The 12,630-nt window shown below is 39.4% G+C and overlaps 3 protein-coding genes across 3 annotated transcripts; all 3 read left to right on the top strand.

Annotated features, from left to right (window-relative positions):
• Window positions 1-96: 96 nt before the first annotated feature.
• On the top strand, window positions 97-3,588 carry LOC101309152 (probable WRKY transcription factor 72-like). Its single transcript, XM_004298395.1, has 5 exons — window positions 97-201; window positions 667-768; window positions 1,247-1,843; window positions 1,994-2,107; window positions 2,228-3,588. Exons 1-5 carry the CDS (start codon window positions 97-99, stop codon window positions 3,125-3,127), a joined length of 1,818 nt encoding a protein of 605 aa, XP_004298443.1. The 3' UTR covers window positions 3,128-3,588.
• Window positions 3,589-4,292: 704 nt separating this feature from the next.
• Window positions 4,293-6,286, top strand: LOC101308866 (SNF1-related protein kinase regulatory subunit gamma-1-like). Its single transcript, XM_004298394.1, has 6 exons — window positions 4,293-4,476; window positions 4,608-4,952; window positions 5,172-5,281; window positions 5,398-5,664; window positions 5,730-5,902; window positions 6,004-6,286. The coding sequence occupies exons 1-6, from the start codon at window positions 4,293-4,295 to the stop codon at window positions 6,284-6,286; spliced, it is 1,362 nt and encodes a 453-aa protein (XP_004298442.1).
• A 632-nt stretch (window positions 6,287-6,918) lies between these two features.
• On the top strand, window positions 6,919-9,956 carry LOC101312922 (SNF1-related protein kinase regulatory subunit gamma-1-like). The gene is made up of 6 exons (XM_004297282.1): window positions 6,919-7,010; window positions 7,366-7,541; window positions 7,650-8,092; window positions 8,280-8,546; window positions 8,627-8,799; window positions 9,096-9,956. Exons 2-6 carry the CDS (start codon window positions 7,373-7,375, stop codon window positions 9,370-9,372), a joined length of 1,329 nt encoding a protein of 442 aa, XP_004297330.1. The 5' UTR covers window positions 6,919-7,010; window positions 7,366-7,372; the 3' UTR covers window positions 9,373-9,956.
• The last annotated feature ends 2,674 nt before the right edge of the window (window positions 9,957-12,630 follow it).

Raw genomic sequence — 12,630 nt, 5'->3', positions numbered from 1 at the left:
CTCTCTCTCTCTCTCTCTCTCTCTCTCTCTCTCTCTCTCTCTCTCTCTCCAATAAGCCAAACTGCTATGCAAATAGCAAAGAGGCGTTCAAAATCAATGGAGATTGATAAGTCTTTGCTGGAAACTTCAGTTATGGAAAGCAACAGAATGAAATCTGATGGTGATGATGATTCAGAAGGCACTTCCAAAGATATAAACAAGGTGAAAGGTTTCTTCTGGCTTTGCTCTTATGTGTAGTTGTGTGCACACACCCAGAATTCAGTTATATAAGTACGCGACATCAGCATAGTTTGACAATCTATAAACATTTTTGAGTTCCTTTTCAAAAAAGAAAAATGAACATTTTTGAGTTCAATTATCTTATATATATGTGTGATGATATCCCATGAGTTGGACTTTTACTTTGAACTTGGATTAGGATTCAAGACTCATTGCTTGTTTTGTATTTCGGTTGGATTATTTTTGTTTTTTCTGGATTCATCAGGAAAATTAATTACTGCATCATTAACCTATATATAATTAGTCTTTTATGTAACTGTGCTGTGTGCATCAATGACTATATAATCCCAAGTTTAATGATCTTGGTTCTTGGTCGATATTTTTCAGCATTCAATCAGTTAAAATTTTAAATCACTCATATACATGCATCTATATATCATATTTCAGGAAGGACATGTTGAGGAAGTAGCTCATGAAGGTGAATACAAGTTGAAGCTGCAGCCTTCAACTACGCAAAAGCATAGAGCTGATGAGAGCAAGCACAAACAGGTACAAGAAAAGTCACTTACAAACATAATTAACAAGGAAGATCTAAGCAAGTTAACATGTACTGCATTTTGGCCCCCAAAAACAGTACTATATGATTAGCTGATGAAATAATTTTAATTGTGTCATATTATATATGTGACTTGTTAGAACTCAAGTTAATTAAGAATCTAAGATCATCATGCATGAATCTTCCAGACAGGCCAACCAAGTCAATACATATAGAAGTCATAGATCCCATGTGATATCGAATATCGATCACGTATATGTTTCTTTAATTTCATTCAGTAGTTAATTTGCTCTAATTATATGTCACTACTTAACTAGATAAATTAATTGCATCTGCATCTGCATAAATATCTTGAACTTAGTATTAATCAAATGAATCCTTGCATTAATGTTGAAAGATTCAGGTAATAATCATGCTTTTCGATCTATCTTCAATACCATTTTTGTACTAACTAATGCCCATATACAACAGGAAGCCGATCATGATGAACTGGAATCAGCCAAAGCTGAAATGGGGAAGGTTAGAGAAGAAAATGAAAGGTTAAAGTTGTTTTTAGCTCGAACCCTGAAGGATTACCAGGATCTTCAGATGCATTTTCTTGATGTTATTCAGAAAGAAGAAACAAAAAAGAAGACTGTGGATACTAGTAGTACTGCTGAACATCAAGGAACTATTTCGGCTGAAGCTGATGAACTTGTGTCCCTTAGCCTTGGGAGAACCTCGAGTACTGCTAGTACTCATGATCATCAGCTCAGAAAGGATAATCATGAGATGATGATGAAAAAGACCAGCAGAGACAACGACGACGAGGTAATGAATGAAGCTGGACTTGCCTTGGAACTGGGCCGCAGATCATTTGAGCCAGCTGCTTATGATCAGGATACTATGAAGGTTCATTCAAGCTCTGAAAATAATAGTTCAGCTCATGGGGATCCAAAGGAAGATGAAGTAACTGAGATATGGCCACCTAGTAAAATGTTGAAGACAAGAGAGGATGATGTTTCACAACAGCTGACCCATTTGAAGAAAGCTAGGGTTTCTGTCCGAGCTAGATGTGATGCTCCAACAGTTAGTACTACCAATACTTTTGACTTTAATTTCACTCTAATTTGAACTCTTTAACCTAAACATGAACATCTACCATGATAATTTACTCGTACGAATAAATTGTTTTGATAAATATGATCACTAACAGTTAAATAATTTACATAAATGCAGTTAAACGATGGATGCCAATGGAGAAAATATGGTCAGAAAATAGCGAAAGGAAACCCATGCCCTCGAGCATACTACCGTTGCACAGTCTCACCGTCGTGCCCTGTGAGAAAACAAGTAAGCTGCAGATAGTACCTCTAAAAGTCCTTGCATATCATACTGTTTATTGATAGTTTCATTTCTCGGTGCACATTACTTACATTTCTAGCTAATAATAAACTTGTTCAATAATTTCAGGTGCAAAGATGTGCGGAAGACATGTCGATATTGATCACAACCTATGAGGGTAACCACAACCACCCACTTCCGATGTCAGCCACGGCTATGGCCTCCACCACCTCCGCCGCGGCATCCATGCTTCAGTCTCACTCCTCTACCTCGCAACAAGGTCTAGTCAACTCAACCACGGCCCCCGTCTCCACCTCCAGTAGTAACCCCTATGGCCATGGACCAAACTTCACCAATAGTCTCTCCCAAAATTCATCGAGACTACTACCACAGTCACAGTTCTATTTCCCCAACAGTACAATCTCAACCAACAATTCCCACCCAACCATCACCCTTGATCTCACTGCTCCACCCCCCTCCCAATTCGGACCAAGATTTCCTTCAGGGTTACCTAGGTATTCCTTGAGTACAAGCCTCAACTTTTCGTCATCGTCTTCCTCTTCTTTAGACCACAACACATTACTACAAGCACCAAACTGGATTAACAATCACGCTGCTGCAGGATACTTCAACTATGGGACAACACTTTCTCATCATCATAATAGGATGAACCAAGCCGTTGGCGGGTCTTCTCTTAACATTGGAAAGCACCCATTTCAAGAACCTAATTTCTACCATTCTTACATACAAAATTCTCAGAAAGCAGCTCCTACTCCACCTCAACATCATCTGTTTACAGAGACAATAGCCACTGCAACGAAAGCAATCACATCAAACCCTAAGTTTCAATCAGCATTAGCGGCGGCACTCATATCATTTGTTGGTACTAATGGGAGTACTGGCTGCGCGGTTAGAGAAAATAGTCACATCGTTAATGGCAGTAGCAGTAGTGAAAGTTCTGGTCTGAAATTGAAGTGCCCACTTGAACAACCCAGAACGGAATCGGGTGTGCATCATCAGGCTACTTGAACAAATCATCATCGCCATTGTTATGTTTTCCACCTTCATTGGAACGCTTCTGTGTCTCAGCTGAGTAGGAGGCATTTCAAGCAGAGTAATGCTAGAGCTAGGGAGTACATTTTTTCGATCACATTCATGAATCGCATTATGTGACAGGTGTGGTCTACTTGTTGCATCAATCAGTTAGCAGATCACCTGCTACGTAGTGTTGATAAGTAAATGTGGCTAAAAAAATGTAGTCTCTTCGCATTTTAGAGGTTACTGATTGTAATTAATTCCTCTTTCTCAATCACTCTTAGTATCTCTGAAAAACAAGACAAGGTACATATCGTGTAAATTAAATTGCTATACATGTTCGTATAAACTGGTACAGTTTGTAAAACTTTCTACAATTGTACGTACGTAGTCTCGTAGATTGTAAACTTTCTATAATTTTGAGTTACGGACATCATGATTTGTGAGCTTCTAATATTTCGAAGTTCGAACCATCTGTGGAAAACAAGGAAACAAACTCAAATGAGAAACTCATATAGTCATATTGTATACGAAGCTTATATATTGCAAATTTGCAAGGAAGGTATAATAGCAGTATAACCGTATAGGCATATTGCAAAGCATTAGAGCATGACCAGTCAATGTGGGCGAGGCCCACTGCATAGTCCATACATACAAAGGAAAATGAAAATCCATTCCGAAGAAAACTGATTTCACGTCTAGTTCCTACACATGGCAAAGTTGGCTTCTTGCATGCAAAAGCCAGGTTATCTGTTTCTGGAAGAAAAATTATTGATCTGAATCCAATTTGAAGCACAAAATTTGAGGTATATTCCGATCCTCAGGCACTTTTCTTGATCTCTTTTGCTATCACACAATGTATGTATGCTTTCTTCCTCACTGTGATCAATCTACACGGACATTATTTTCATATGCAAAATCATAGAACCGAGTTGAACTTTGGAATGATCTCCTAGTCTCCTGGATATGGTTATTAGAAATTTACTTAGTCGAAGATTGCCAACTGGATGAGCCATATAAAATGCACAAAATCAAATCTGTTATTGTTGTGTAACTGGATATTCTAAGTGCTGTAGTGGATTTGGGTAAATGCAGAAATTGGATTTGAGTGAATGACAAAGACATTGACTATTCCGATTTGTGCCTTTAGTCCGTGAACATGACAGAAGCAGCACAAGAGGCAAGGGGAATTCCCAAGAGCCCTAGAAGGTCAAGCTGCTACGATGCCTACTTTGAAAGGATTCAGTCCAGGAAGAAATTACCACATGAGCTTCAAGAAAATTTAACATATGCATTTTCAAAAGTTCCAGTTTCGTCTTTCCAAGCCCTTCAGGGAGGAAAAGGTACTGGCAATATTGTTATTGTTCATCCTAGTTACAATTCATCAAAGACTAGTTTGTTTAGAATAGATATGAATTGGATAGTGCAAGTCCTCTAATGGTCTAATAATTATCAACACTGTCATATTTTGCAGTAATTGAGATTGTAGCAGATATATCTATTCCTGATGCAGTCAAGACTCTCTCAGAGCACAAGATTTTGTCAGCTCCAGTCATTACTATGCCGGATCAAACATGTTCGGATTGGAGAGAAAGGTATCTTGGAATCATTGATTACTCTGCTGTTCTTAATTGGGTGTTGGAGAGTGCAGAACATGCTGCTGAAGGTCCCTCGCCAGCTAGTTCAATAGCAACTACGGCTGGTGGAATTGGTGGTGCAGGAGCTGTTGGCGCCATTGGAGCTGTAGCATTGGGGGTCACAGGTCCTGCTGCAGTTGCAGGCCTTACTGCTGCTGCAATTTGTTCCGCTGTGGCTGGCAGTGCTGTTGGAAAAATAGGTGAAATGTTATTACATATTCTATGCAAATTTAAAAACAAGAAAATGCATGATATCCATCCAGGATACAAAGATCATTCTTTGTGATAGTAACACTGAAAGCCATAAGAACAACAAAGGAAGGCTTAAATAGAAAACAATGGAATTTTGGAAGACATATTTGTGCAAGAAATTGAACATTCTCGCATTCAAATTGTAACAGATGCAGCTGCAGAGAATGAGGAGGACAAAGATTCTCCCACAACTGCTGATAAATTGACAGGAGATTTTGACAAGGTTATACTGCAAGATGAACCCTGCAAGTCAACAACGGTAAGTTATATACTGTAAGAAGATTTCTGTGCAGTATTGTTTGCCTTTCCAAATCACTTCTTGATAGCGAATGTGACATGTCTGAATAATGCATGATATTTACTTGAATGTTTTAGGCAAAGTCCATAGTTAAATCCTTCCGGGAAACACCTTTCCTTCCGGTAGCAGAAGATAGTTCTATGTTGACCATCTTGCTACTACTCTCAAAATATAGGATGAGGAATGTACCTGTAATAGAAGACGGCCAACCAAAACTTAAGAACTACATTACTCAGTCAGCAGTTATATGCGGTCTTGAAGGATGCAAAGGAATGGAGTGGTTTGACTGCATTGCAGAAAAACCTATCTCGGATTTGGGACTTCCATTTATGTCCTGTAATGAGGTAACTGTTGTTGTCGCTGTTGTCACTATGACTGTTTCTGAATCCTAATTTGTTTACCTTGCCAGGTTATTGACATCCAGAGTGAGGATCTGATAATGGAAGCTTTCAAGAAAATGAAAGAACAGAAAATCGGTGGTCTTCCAGTAGTAGATGGGCAAAAGAAGAAGCTAGTTGGTAATGTCAGCGTAAGCGATATCAGATATGTGTTTCTCAAACACGATCTCCTCTCCAATTTCAGGTACTGAAAGGCCAAGTTCTAATGCTATCTGACAGTAAATATCAATCAAGTTGGTCTTGTATGTTAATGGTAAGCTTAATTAGTTTACCTCTTTCTTTCAGGAAGCTCACTGTTATGGATTTCCTGACTACCATCTCAACCAGCAAAGAACCTGGAAATCCCATCCAACCAATTACATGCAATATCGAGTCGAGCCTTGGGAATGTGATTGAGATTCTTGCTTCCAAGTCGGTTCATAGGGTCTATGTGGTAGGTGCGGAGGAAGGGAAAGCTGTTGGTGTGATTACACTCAGAGATGTCATTTCTTGCTTCATATATGAACCCCCCAATTACTTTGATGCCTACTTGGGGTTTGCAGTGCAGGAGATACTGAAGCAGCAATAAGACTTCAGTCTGTTAAAAACTTACATATACATAACTAGTAACAAATTTTTGGTTCATTTTCAGTGGGTACTCCGGGTAATCATAATCTCTTTCGACTATCTACTTATGGTTAAGAACATTCATCTACTCGAGTTTTATAGTGTAAATCTCCCAATATCTAGTTGGCCAAGAACAAACGAGAAAAGTCTATGCAATTCAAACTTGATTATCAAACTGCAGTCATATTCTGATTAGCAAACTTCATTGATATTCATACAGATTTATAGTTTAACCTGTAGGTAAATCACTATCAAGTAATAGTACTAACCACTATCTAACTAATCCACATGAATACATAAATACGCTGTATTATTATACAGGTTATACAAACTTATAAAAGATAAATGATATGGAATCGTGTAACTTGCACCCAAAAAGAGATGGAAAACCAGATTTCACTAGAAGAAAAATATCAGAGCAAAAGTAGACGTAGCCAAGTGACTCTTTCCGAAAAAAAAGACAAAATAAGTGACTCATTCACAAGTGGTGAGTTGCAAGTCTAACACGTATGCGATGCTTACACATGGCAGAGCTAGACTTGATACATGTAGAGGTCTATAACTGTTTCTCGGATGATAATGGTCGGAAGTTCCATAGATAGAACTCAAAACCAATCTCTGAATCAACTGCAAGCACACACAATTGGAAGGTGTTTTTCTTAATCTTCGTCTATTTAGTTATCCTGGTAAATGTTCTTGTTCTTCGTATTGTAATCACATACTTTCAAAGTTTTATTAATTTTTACTTTTCTTGGTGATGGTAGTATAAGGCAGAACAGATCAACAAACAATGAAGATCGGAAATTCGAACATGATATACCATCTGATTTGAAGCCTGAAATTTTATTTTGTATAGTTTATCAATGTCTGGAAACCAATAATGGGATCTGGATTTCATCCCAGAAAGATGAGCCATAACCCATAAGCCATACCAATCAAATCGACTTATCATTTCCATAATCTTGTATTTACTGCATTTCTATAATTTCTTAGAGGAAAACAATGAGTATGCTACTTACATATTCTAATTTCCGACTTTAGTGCAGATATGGCACAGCCACAAGAAGCTAAGGAAAGGTCTAATATTTCAAGCTATGATTCCTACTTCAAGACAGTGCAGTCCAGGAAGAAATTACCACATTCGCTACAAGAGGTTTTGACAACTGCATTTGCAAAAATCCCAGTTTCATCTTTTCCAGGAGTTCCTGGAGGCAAAGGTAATAGCAATTGTTCAGTGAAGAATTTCAACACAAGTTAGTACCACATTATGGACTCTAATTAATGGTTAGCTAAATAACAGTCACCTCTAACATTATTGTTTGCAGTAGTTGAGATTCCAGCAAATACATCTATCGGTGACGCAGTTAGGATTTTGTCTGAATGCAACATTTTGTCGGCCCCTGTGACGAACCCAGATGCAAAAACCAGCTCCGAGTGGACAGATAGGTACCTCGGAATCATAGATTACTCTGCCATTGTTCTTTGGGTGTTGGAGAGTGCAGAACTAGCTGCAGTTGCTCTCTCAGCGAGTTCAGCAACAGCTGCTGGAGTTGGTGCAGGAGCTGTTGGTGCAATTGGAGCCGCAGCATTGGGTGTGACTGGTCCTGTTGCAGTTGCAGGGTTAACCGCTGCTGCAGTTGGAGCTGCAGTGGCAGGCGGAGTGGCTACTGACAAAGGGATGGGCAAAGATGCTCCTACAGCTGCTGATCATTTGGGCCAAGACTTTTACAAAACTATACTGCAAGATGAACCCTTCAAATCAACCACCGTAAGCTTGTATCTAGAGTATTGTTTTATCAGCTGTCATTGTTGAATCACTTGGTTGCAGTACTACAGAAACTTCCAAGCATATTACAGCATATATACAGTCGAACCCAGAAACAGATACATGGAATACGGAGCATTGCTCGTGAACTTCTTTTAGCTGTCTGAATGATATTACTTGTATGTTTCAGGTAAGGTCAATACTTAAATCCTTCCGCTGGGCACCTTTCCTTCCCGTAACAAGCGATAGTTCTATGTTGAGCGTCTTGCTGCTACTTTCAAAATATAGACTGAGGAATGTACCTGTGATAGAACCTGGCCAAGGCACTATCAAGAACTACATCACTCAATCAGCAGTTGTTCATGGACTTGAACGATGCAAAGGAAGGGATTGGTTTGACTGCATTGCCTCAAAGCCTATATCTGTTCTGGGACTTCCTTTTATGTCCTCAGATGAGGTAATCCTTCCTGACTATCAAGGTTGGTTGATCGTGAATTTGGTGTCTCAATTTCACTGCTCCTTTACTTTATTGGCCAGGTTATAAGTGTCCAGAGCGATGACTTGATACTGGAAGCTTTCAAGAAGATGAAAGATAACCAAATTGGTGGTCTTCCAGTTGTACAAGGGACACAGAAGCAGATAGTTGGTAATGTCAGCATAACAGATATCAGACACTTGCTGCTGAAACCCGAACTCTTCTCCAATTTCAGGTAATTGAACGCGGAATTGGGAACATTTTTGCCCAAGCTTTTCTAAGTTACATTGTGATCTTGGTCATCACTGTTGACTGTAGAATGCTTTATTTCTCTCCAATCCAGGTCAAAGATTAATTGTTGTATACTCTAGTCTGCTGTTTCATTTGACATTTGAGCTCAACTACTGGAATTAATATGCAAAGCACTGATTTCTTTATCACACAATGAAGGCAATCACATCTCCTTTCTTTGTGTGGACATCTTTCAAGTCAGATGATGATCGCAAGTTTTTTTTTTCCACTTTCTTTCAGGAAGCTCACTGTCAGGGATTTCACGAGCACCATCTCAACAAGCCAGAATATTGGAAAAGCCGTCCCAGCAATTACCTGCAATCTCGAGTCCACTCTTGGCAATGTGATTGAAACTCTTGCTTCCAAGTCTGTTCATAGAATCTATGTGGCAGGGCAGGCAGGTGAAGTTATTGGTGTCATTACACTCAGAGATGTGATTTCCTGCTTCATCTATGAACCCCCCAATCACTTTGATGATTACATGGGGTCTGCGCTGAAAGAGATGCTGAATCAGTAAAACTTAACGGTTGTGGAAACCGTACACGGACATGCAGAGACAGTAACAACCAAGTCACAGTTTTCTATCAGTATATCTACTTTGTATGCAATCTGAATAAACTAAAGCCAGGGACCTTTCTTGACTTTTGATTATCCATCATTTTCCTACTGATTTCTGCATCCTTCCACCTGCCAAGCCCAGCAAATATCTTGGACAGGATCAGAAAAGGTATAGGGTTCTCTGGCTCTAATTCTGAAAGTTTTATAGCCATTTGTGTCCCCAGGTCTACATTTGAATGGCACTCACAAGCACCTAGCAAAGAAGCAAAAACTGATGCAGAAGGCTCTGATAACTCTTGTGTTAGTTCTAGGGCTTCATCGAACCTGCCTGATCGACCTAAAAGGTCAATCATACAGCCATAATGTTTCGGATTTGGTTTTATACCAAAATCTCTATCCATCATCCTAAAGATTTGCCATCCTTTGTCAACTAAACCACTGTGGCTGCACATAGATAGAAGACTAATGAAAGTAGCTGCATTTGGTTGTACTTTTTCTTCGAGCATCTGGTCAAAGATTGGAAACGCACACTCATTCTCTCCATTTCTTCCATACCCTGCTATCATTGCGTTCCAAAATGCAGCATCATCAGGTTTCACATGAAACGAATCAAAAACTCTTCTTGCCCAAGGAGGCTGTCCACATTTCATGTACATGTCAATTAGAGCAGTTGATAAAAACAGATCACTGCTTATATCAGTCCTAATCGCATGCCCATGAATCTCTCGTCCACATTGCAGAGCAGATGAATCTGCACAGGCTTGCAAAACACTTGTGAAGGATTTCAAACTCGGAGTTATACCAGTCGCTTGCATCCTCTTGAAATACTCGAAAGCTTCACTCCCCTTCCCTAGTTGCGAAAACCCACTGATCATCGAATTCCATGTCACTGAATCAGGCTTAAACCCTTCAGATTCTAACCTTTCGAAAAGCTCAACTGCACTCTCCCACTGCGCATTCATCATCATTCCTGCAATCATGGCATTCCAAGTAAACAAGCTCCTGGTTCCATCCAGTTCTCCGAAAACCTGGTACGCCAGCTGCCAACACCCACATTTCGAATACATATCCACAAGCGCTGTTCCAGTCATAACATCAATTCCCCTATCGATTTTCATCATCAAACCATGAACCTGCCTGCCAAATCTGAGACACAAATCACTACCGCAGGCTGCAAGAACCAAAACCAATGTCACTGCATTCAGATACTCACCTCCATATCCTCTCATCTTCTTAAACACATCCAACACCACCCGCGCAGCCCCATTCCGCAAGAGCCCTGTAATAAACGCATTATAGCTCACCAAATTCTTAACCGGCATGTCTTCAAACACCTTTGCAGCATACTCCACCTCCCCACAGCTCGAATACATACTCACCGCCGCTGTCGACACATAAACATCATCCTCAACCCCAATCTTCACCGCCGCGCAATGCATTCCCATCCCCTGCTTCGCATTCTCACACCCCGAAAACACACTAGCTATAGTAACCGAATTAATTCCAAAACCTCCAACCCAAACCCTCCTGAACACAGCCAAAGCCTCCCTGCAATGACCGTTACGCAGCAGCCCGGAAATCACGGCGTTTATAGAAGCCAAGTTTCGGTGGGGCATTTCGTCGAACACGTGGAGTGCATGGTCCGTTAGATTGAGCTTCATGTAGGAGTCGGTGAGAGCTGTGGAGGAGTAGACGTCGGAGAAGAACCCGGTTTTGAGGAGGTGGGCGTGGGCCATTTGGGTATGAGGAGGTGATCGGAGGTTGGCGCAGGCTTTGAGGAGAGGAGGGAATGTGAATTTGTTAGGGGGAAGAGAAGCGGAGTGGTGTTGAGCGTAGAGGGATACGGCTTCTGTGTATAACCCATTGGTGACTAGTCTGCCTATTTCGCGCTTCATGGGGTTAGTTTCGAAATGGCTAGCAAAATCACTAGATTTTGAGTTGTATAATATTCGCATCGGCATGGGCCAAATGCTATTTTGACCCGAAGACTAGTCTGAGATCTGAGTCAGAGATATCACGTCGGAACGACTCCTCCTTCTCTCTTTTATGAGAGTGAGAATCGATTGAGATTTAACTCCTATCAATGTCGTCATCTTGACATGTTTTGAACTAAATATGGGTTTCCACACGTAGATCTTACTAACTCAATCACTTATTAGTAGTTAAAGTGTTAAATTCTTAAATATTGATGAGATATCGAAAATTCAAAGAAAATTGAGAAGATATTTATCAACCAGTTGGAGTTTGGACAATAATACGTGTATGATTATGTATGATGACTGATGAGCCAACAAAAATCTTTAACTTTTTGCATACATGTTGGTAGAATAATAATGGAATATTTTCTTTACAGAAAGCCATGCACTAGTTTTACGGGAATGAGCATTTTTTTCCTTTGTTCTCACTTGAAAATTGACCAAAGAGCCTATGGTTTTGTGAGGAATCAAATATCAAACTGACAAAGTGAAATGATTCCCTATAATTTCCTTCACGGGTATGTTACTGTGTTTATCACTACTATAGTTCTATATTAATGAAGATTCAAAGTCTCACCTCTCTGTCCCAATCTTTGTTTCTGATAAAAGGAGCTTTACATTATGCAATTCAAATGAACCCTTAGGCTTAAGTTGGTCTCTCTCAAGACATTCGTTTAGTGGACGATTCTATACATCTAATCCAACATACTGTCATATCTATTACAATTATGCTCACGAAAAGCATAACGTTTAATTGTTGTCTTTTCTTGACATGATTATGTGTAACAAAAAAAAGATCTATCTAAAATCTCAACCTGTAAAAATATGATCTAGTCCAACTAGTTGATACGACAAAAACCTTAAACGCATGAAAAACCGAATATGTTTATTATATATTATAAAATAATCATAAACACAAGATTATATATTTTCTATGACTCTCGGTCTCGATTAATTTTGTCCGACCATAATATTAGAAAAGATCACAAGTTTAAAATTACCCTCCTAAAATAGTAATAATAATTATAAAAAAAAGTTATACTTTACATCATGGTAACGATGGTATCACCATTGGCAAAGTCGGCAATAGCACAGTATATATTAGAAACTAGAAAGTAGAAACAGCGCTGACCCAAGAGCAAAAAAGACTACCAATAGCAAATCCCCTATAAATCAATACGATTCCCCAACTCACAAACACTTTTAACCTAAAAATAATTCATCTCTCTCTCTCTCNCNNC

Source organism: Fragaria vesca, linkage group LG4 (assembly GCF_000184155.1).
Source record: "Fragaria vesca subsp. vesca linkage group LG4, FraVesHawaii_1.0, whole genome shotgun sequence".
Lineage (NCBI taxonomy): Eukaryota > Viridiplantae > Streptophyta > Magnoliopsida > Rosales > Rosaceae > Fragaria > Fragaria vesca.
Note: the sequence above shows the minus strand (reverse complement) of the source record. Positions and strands in the feature narration are given on the sequence as shown.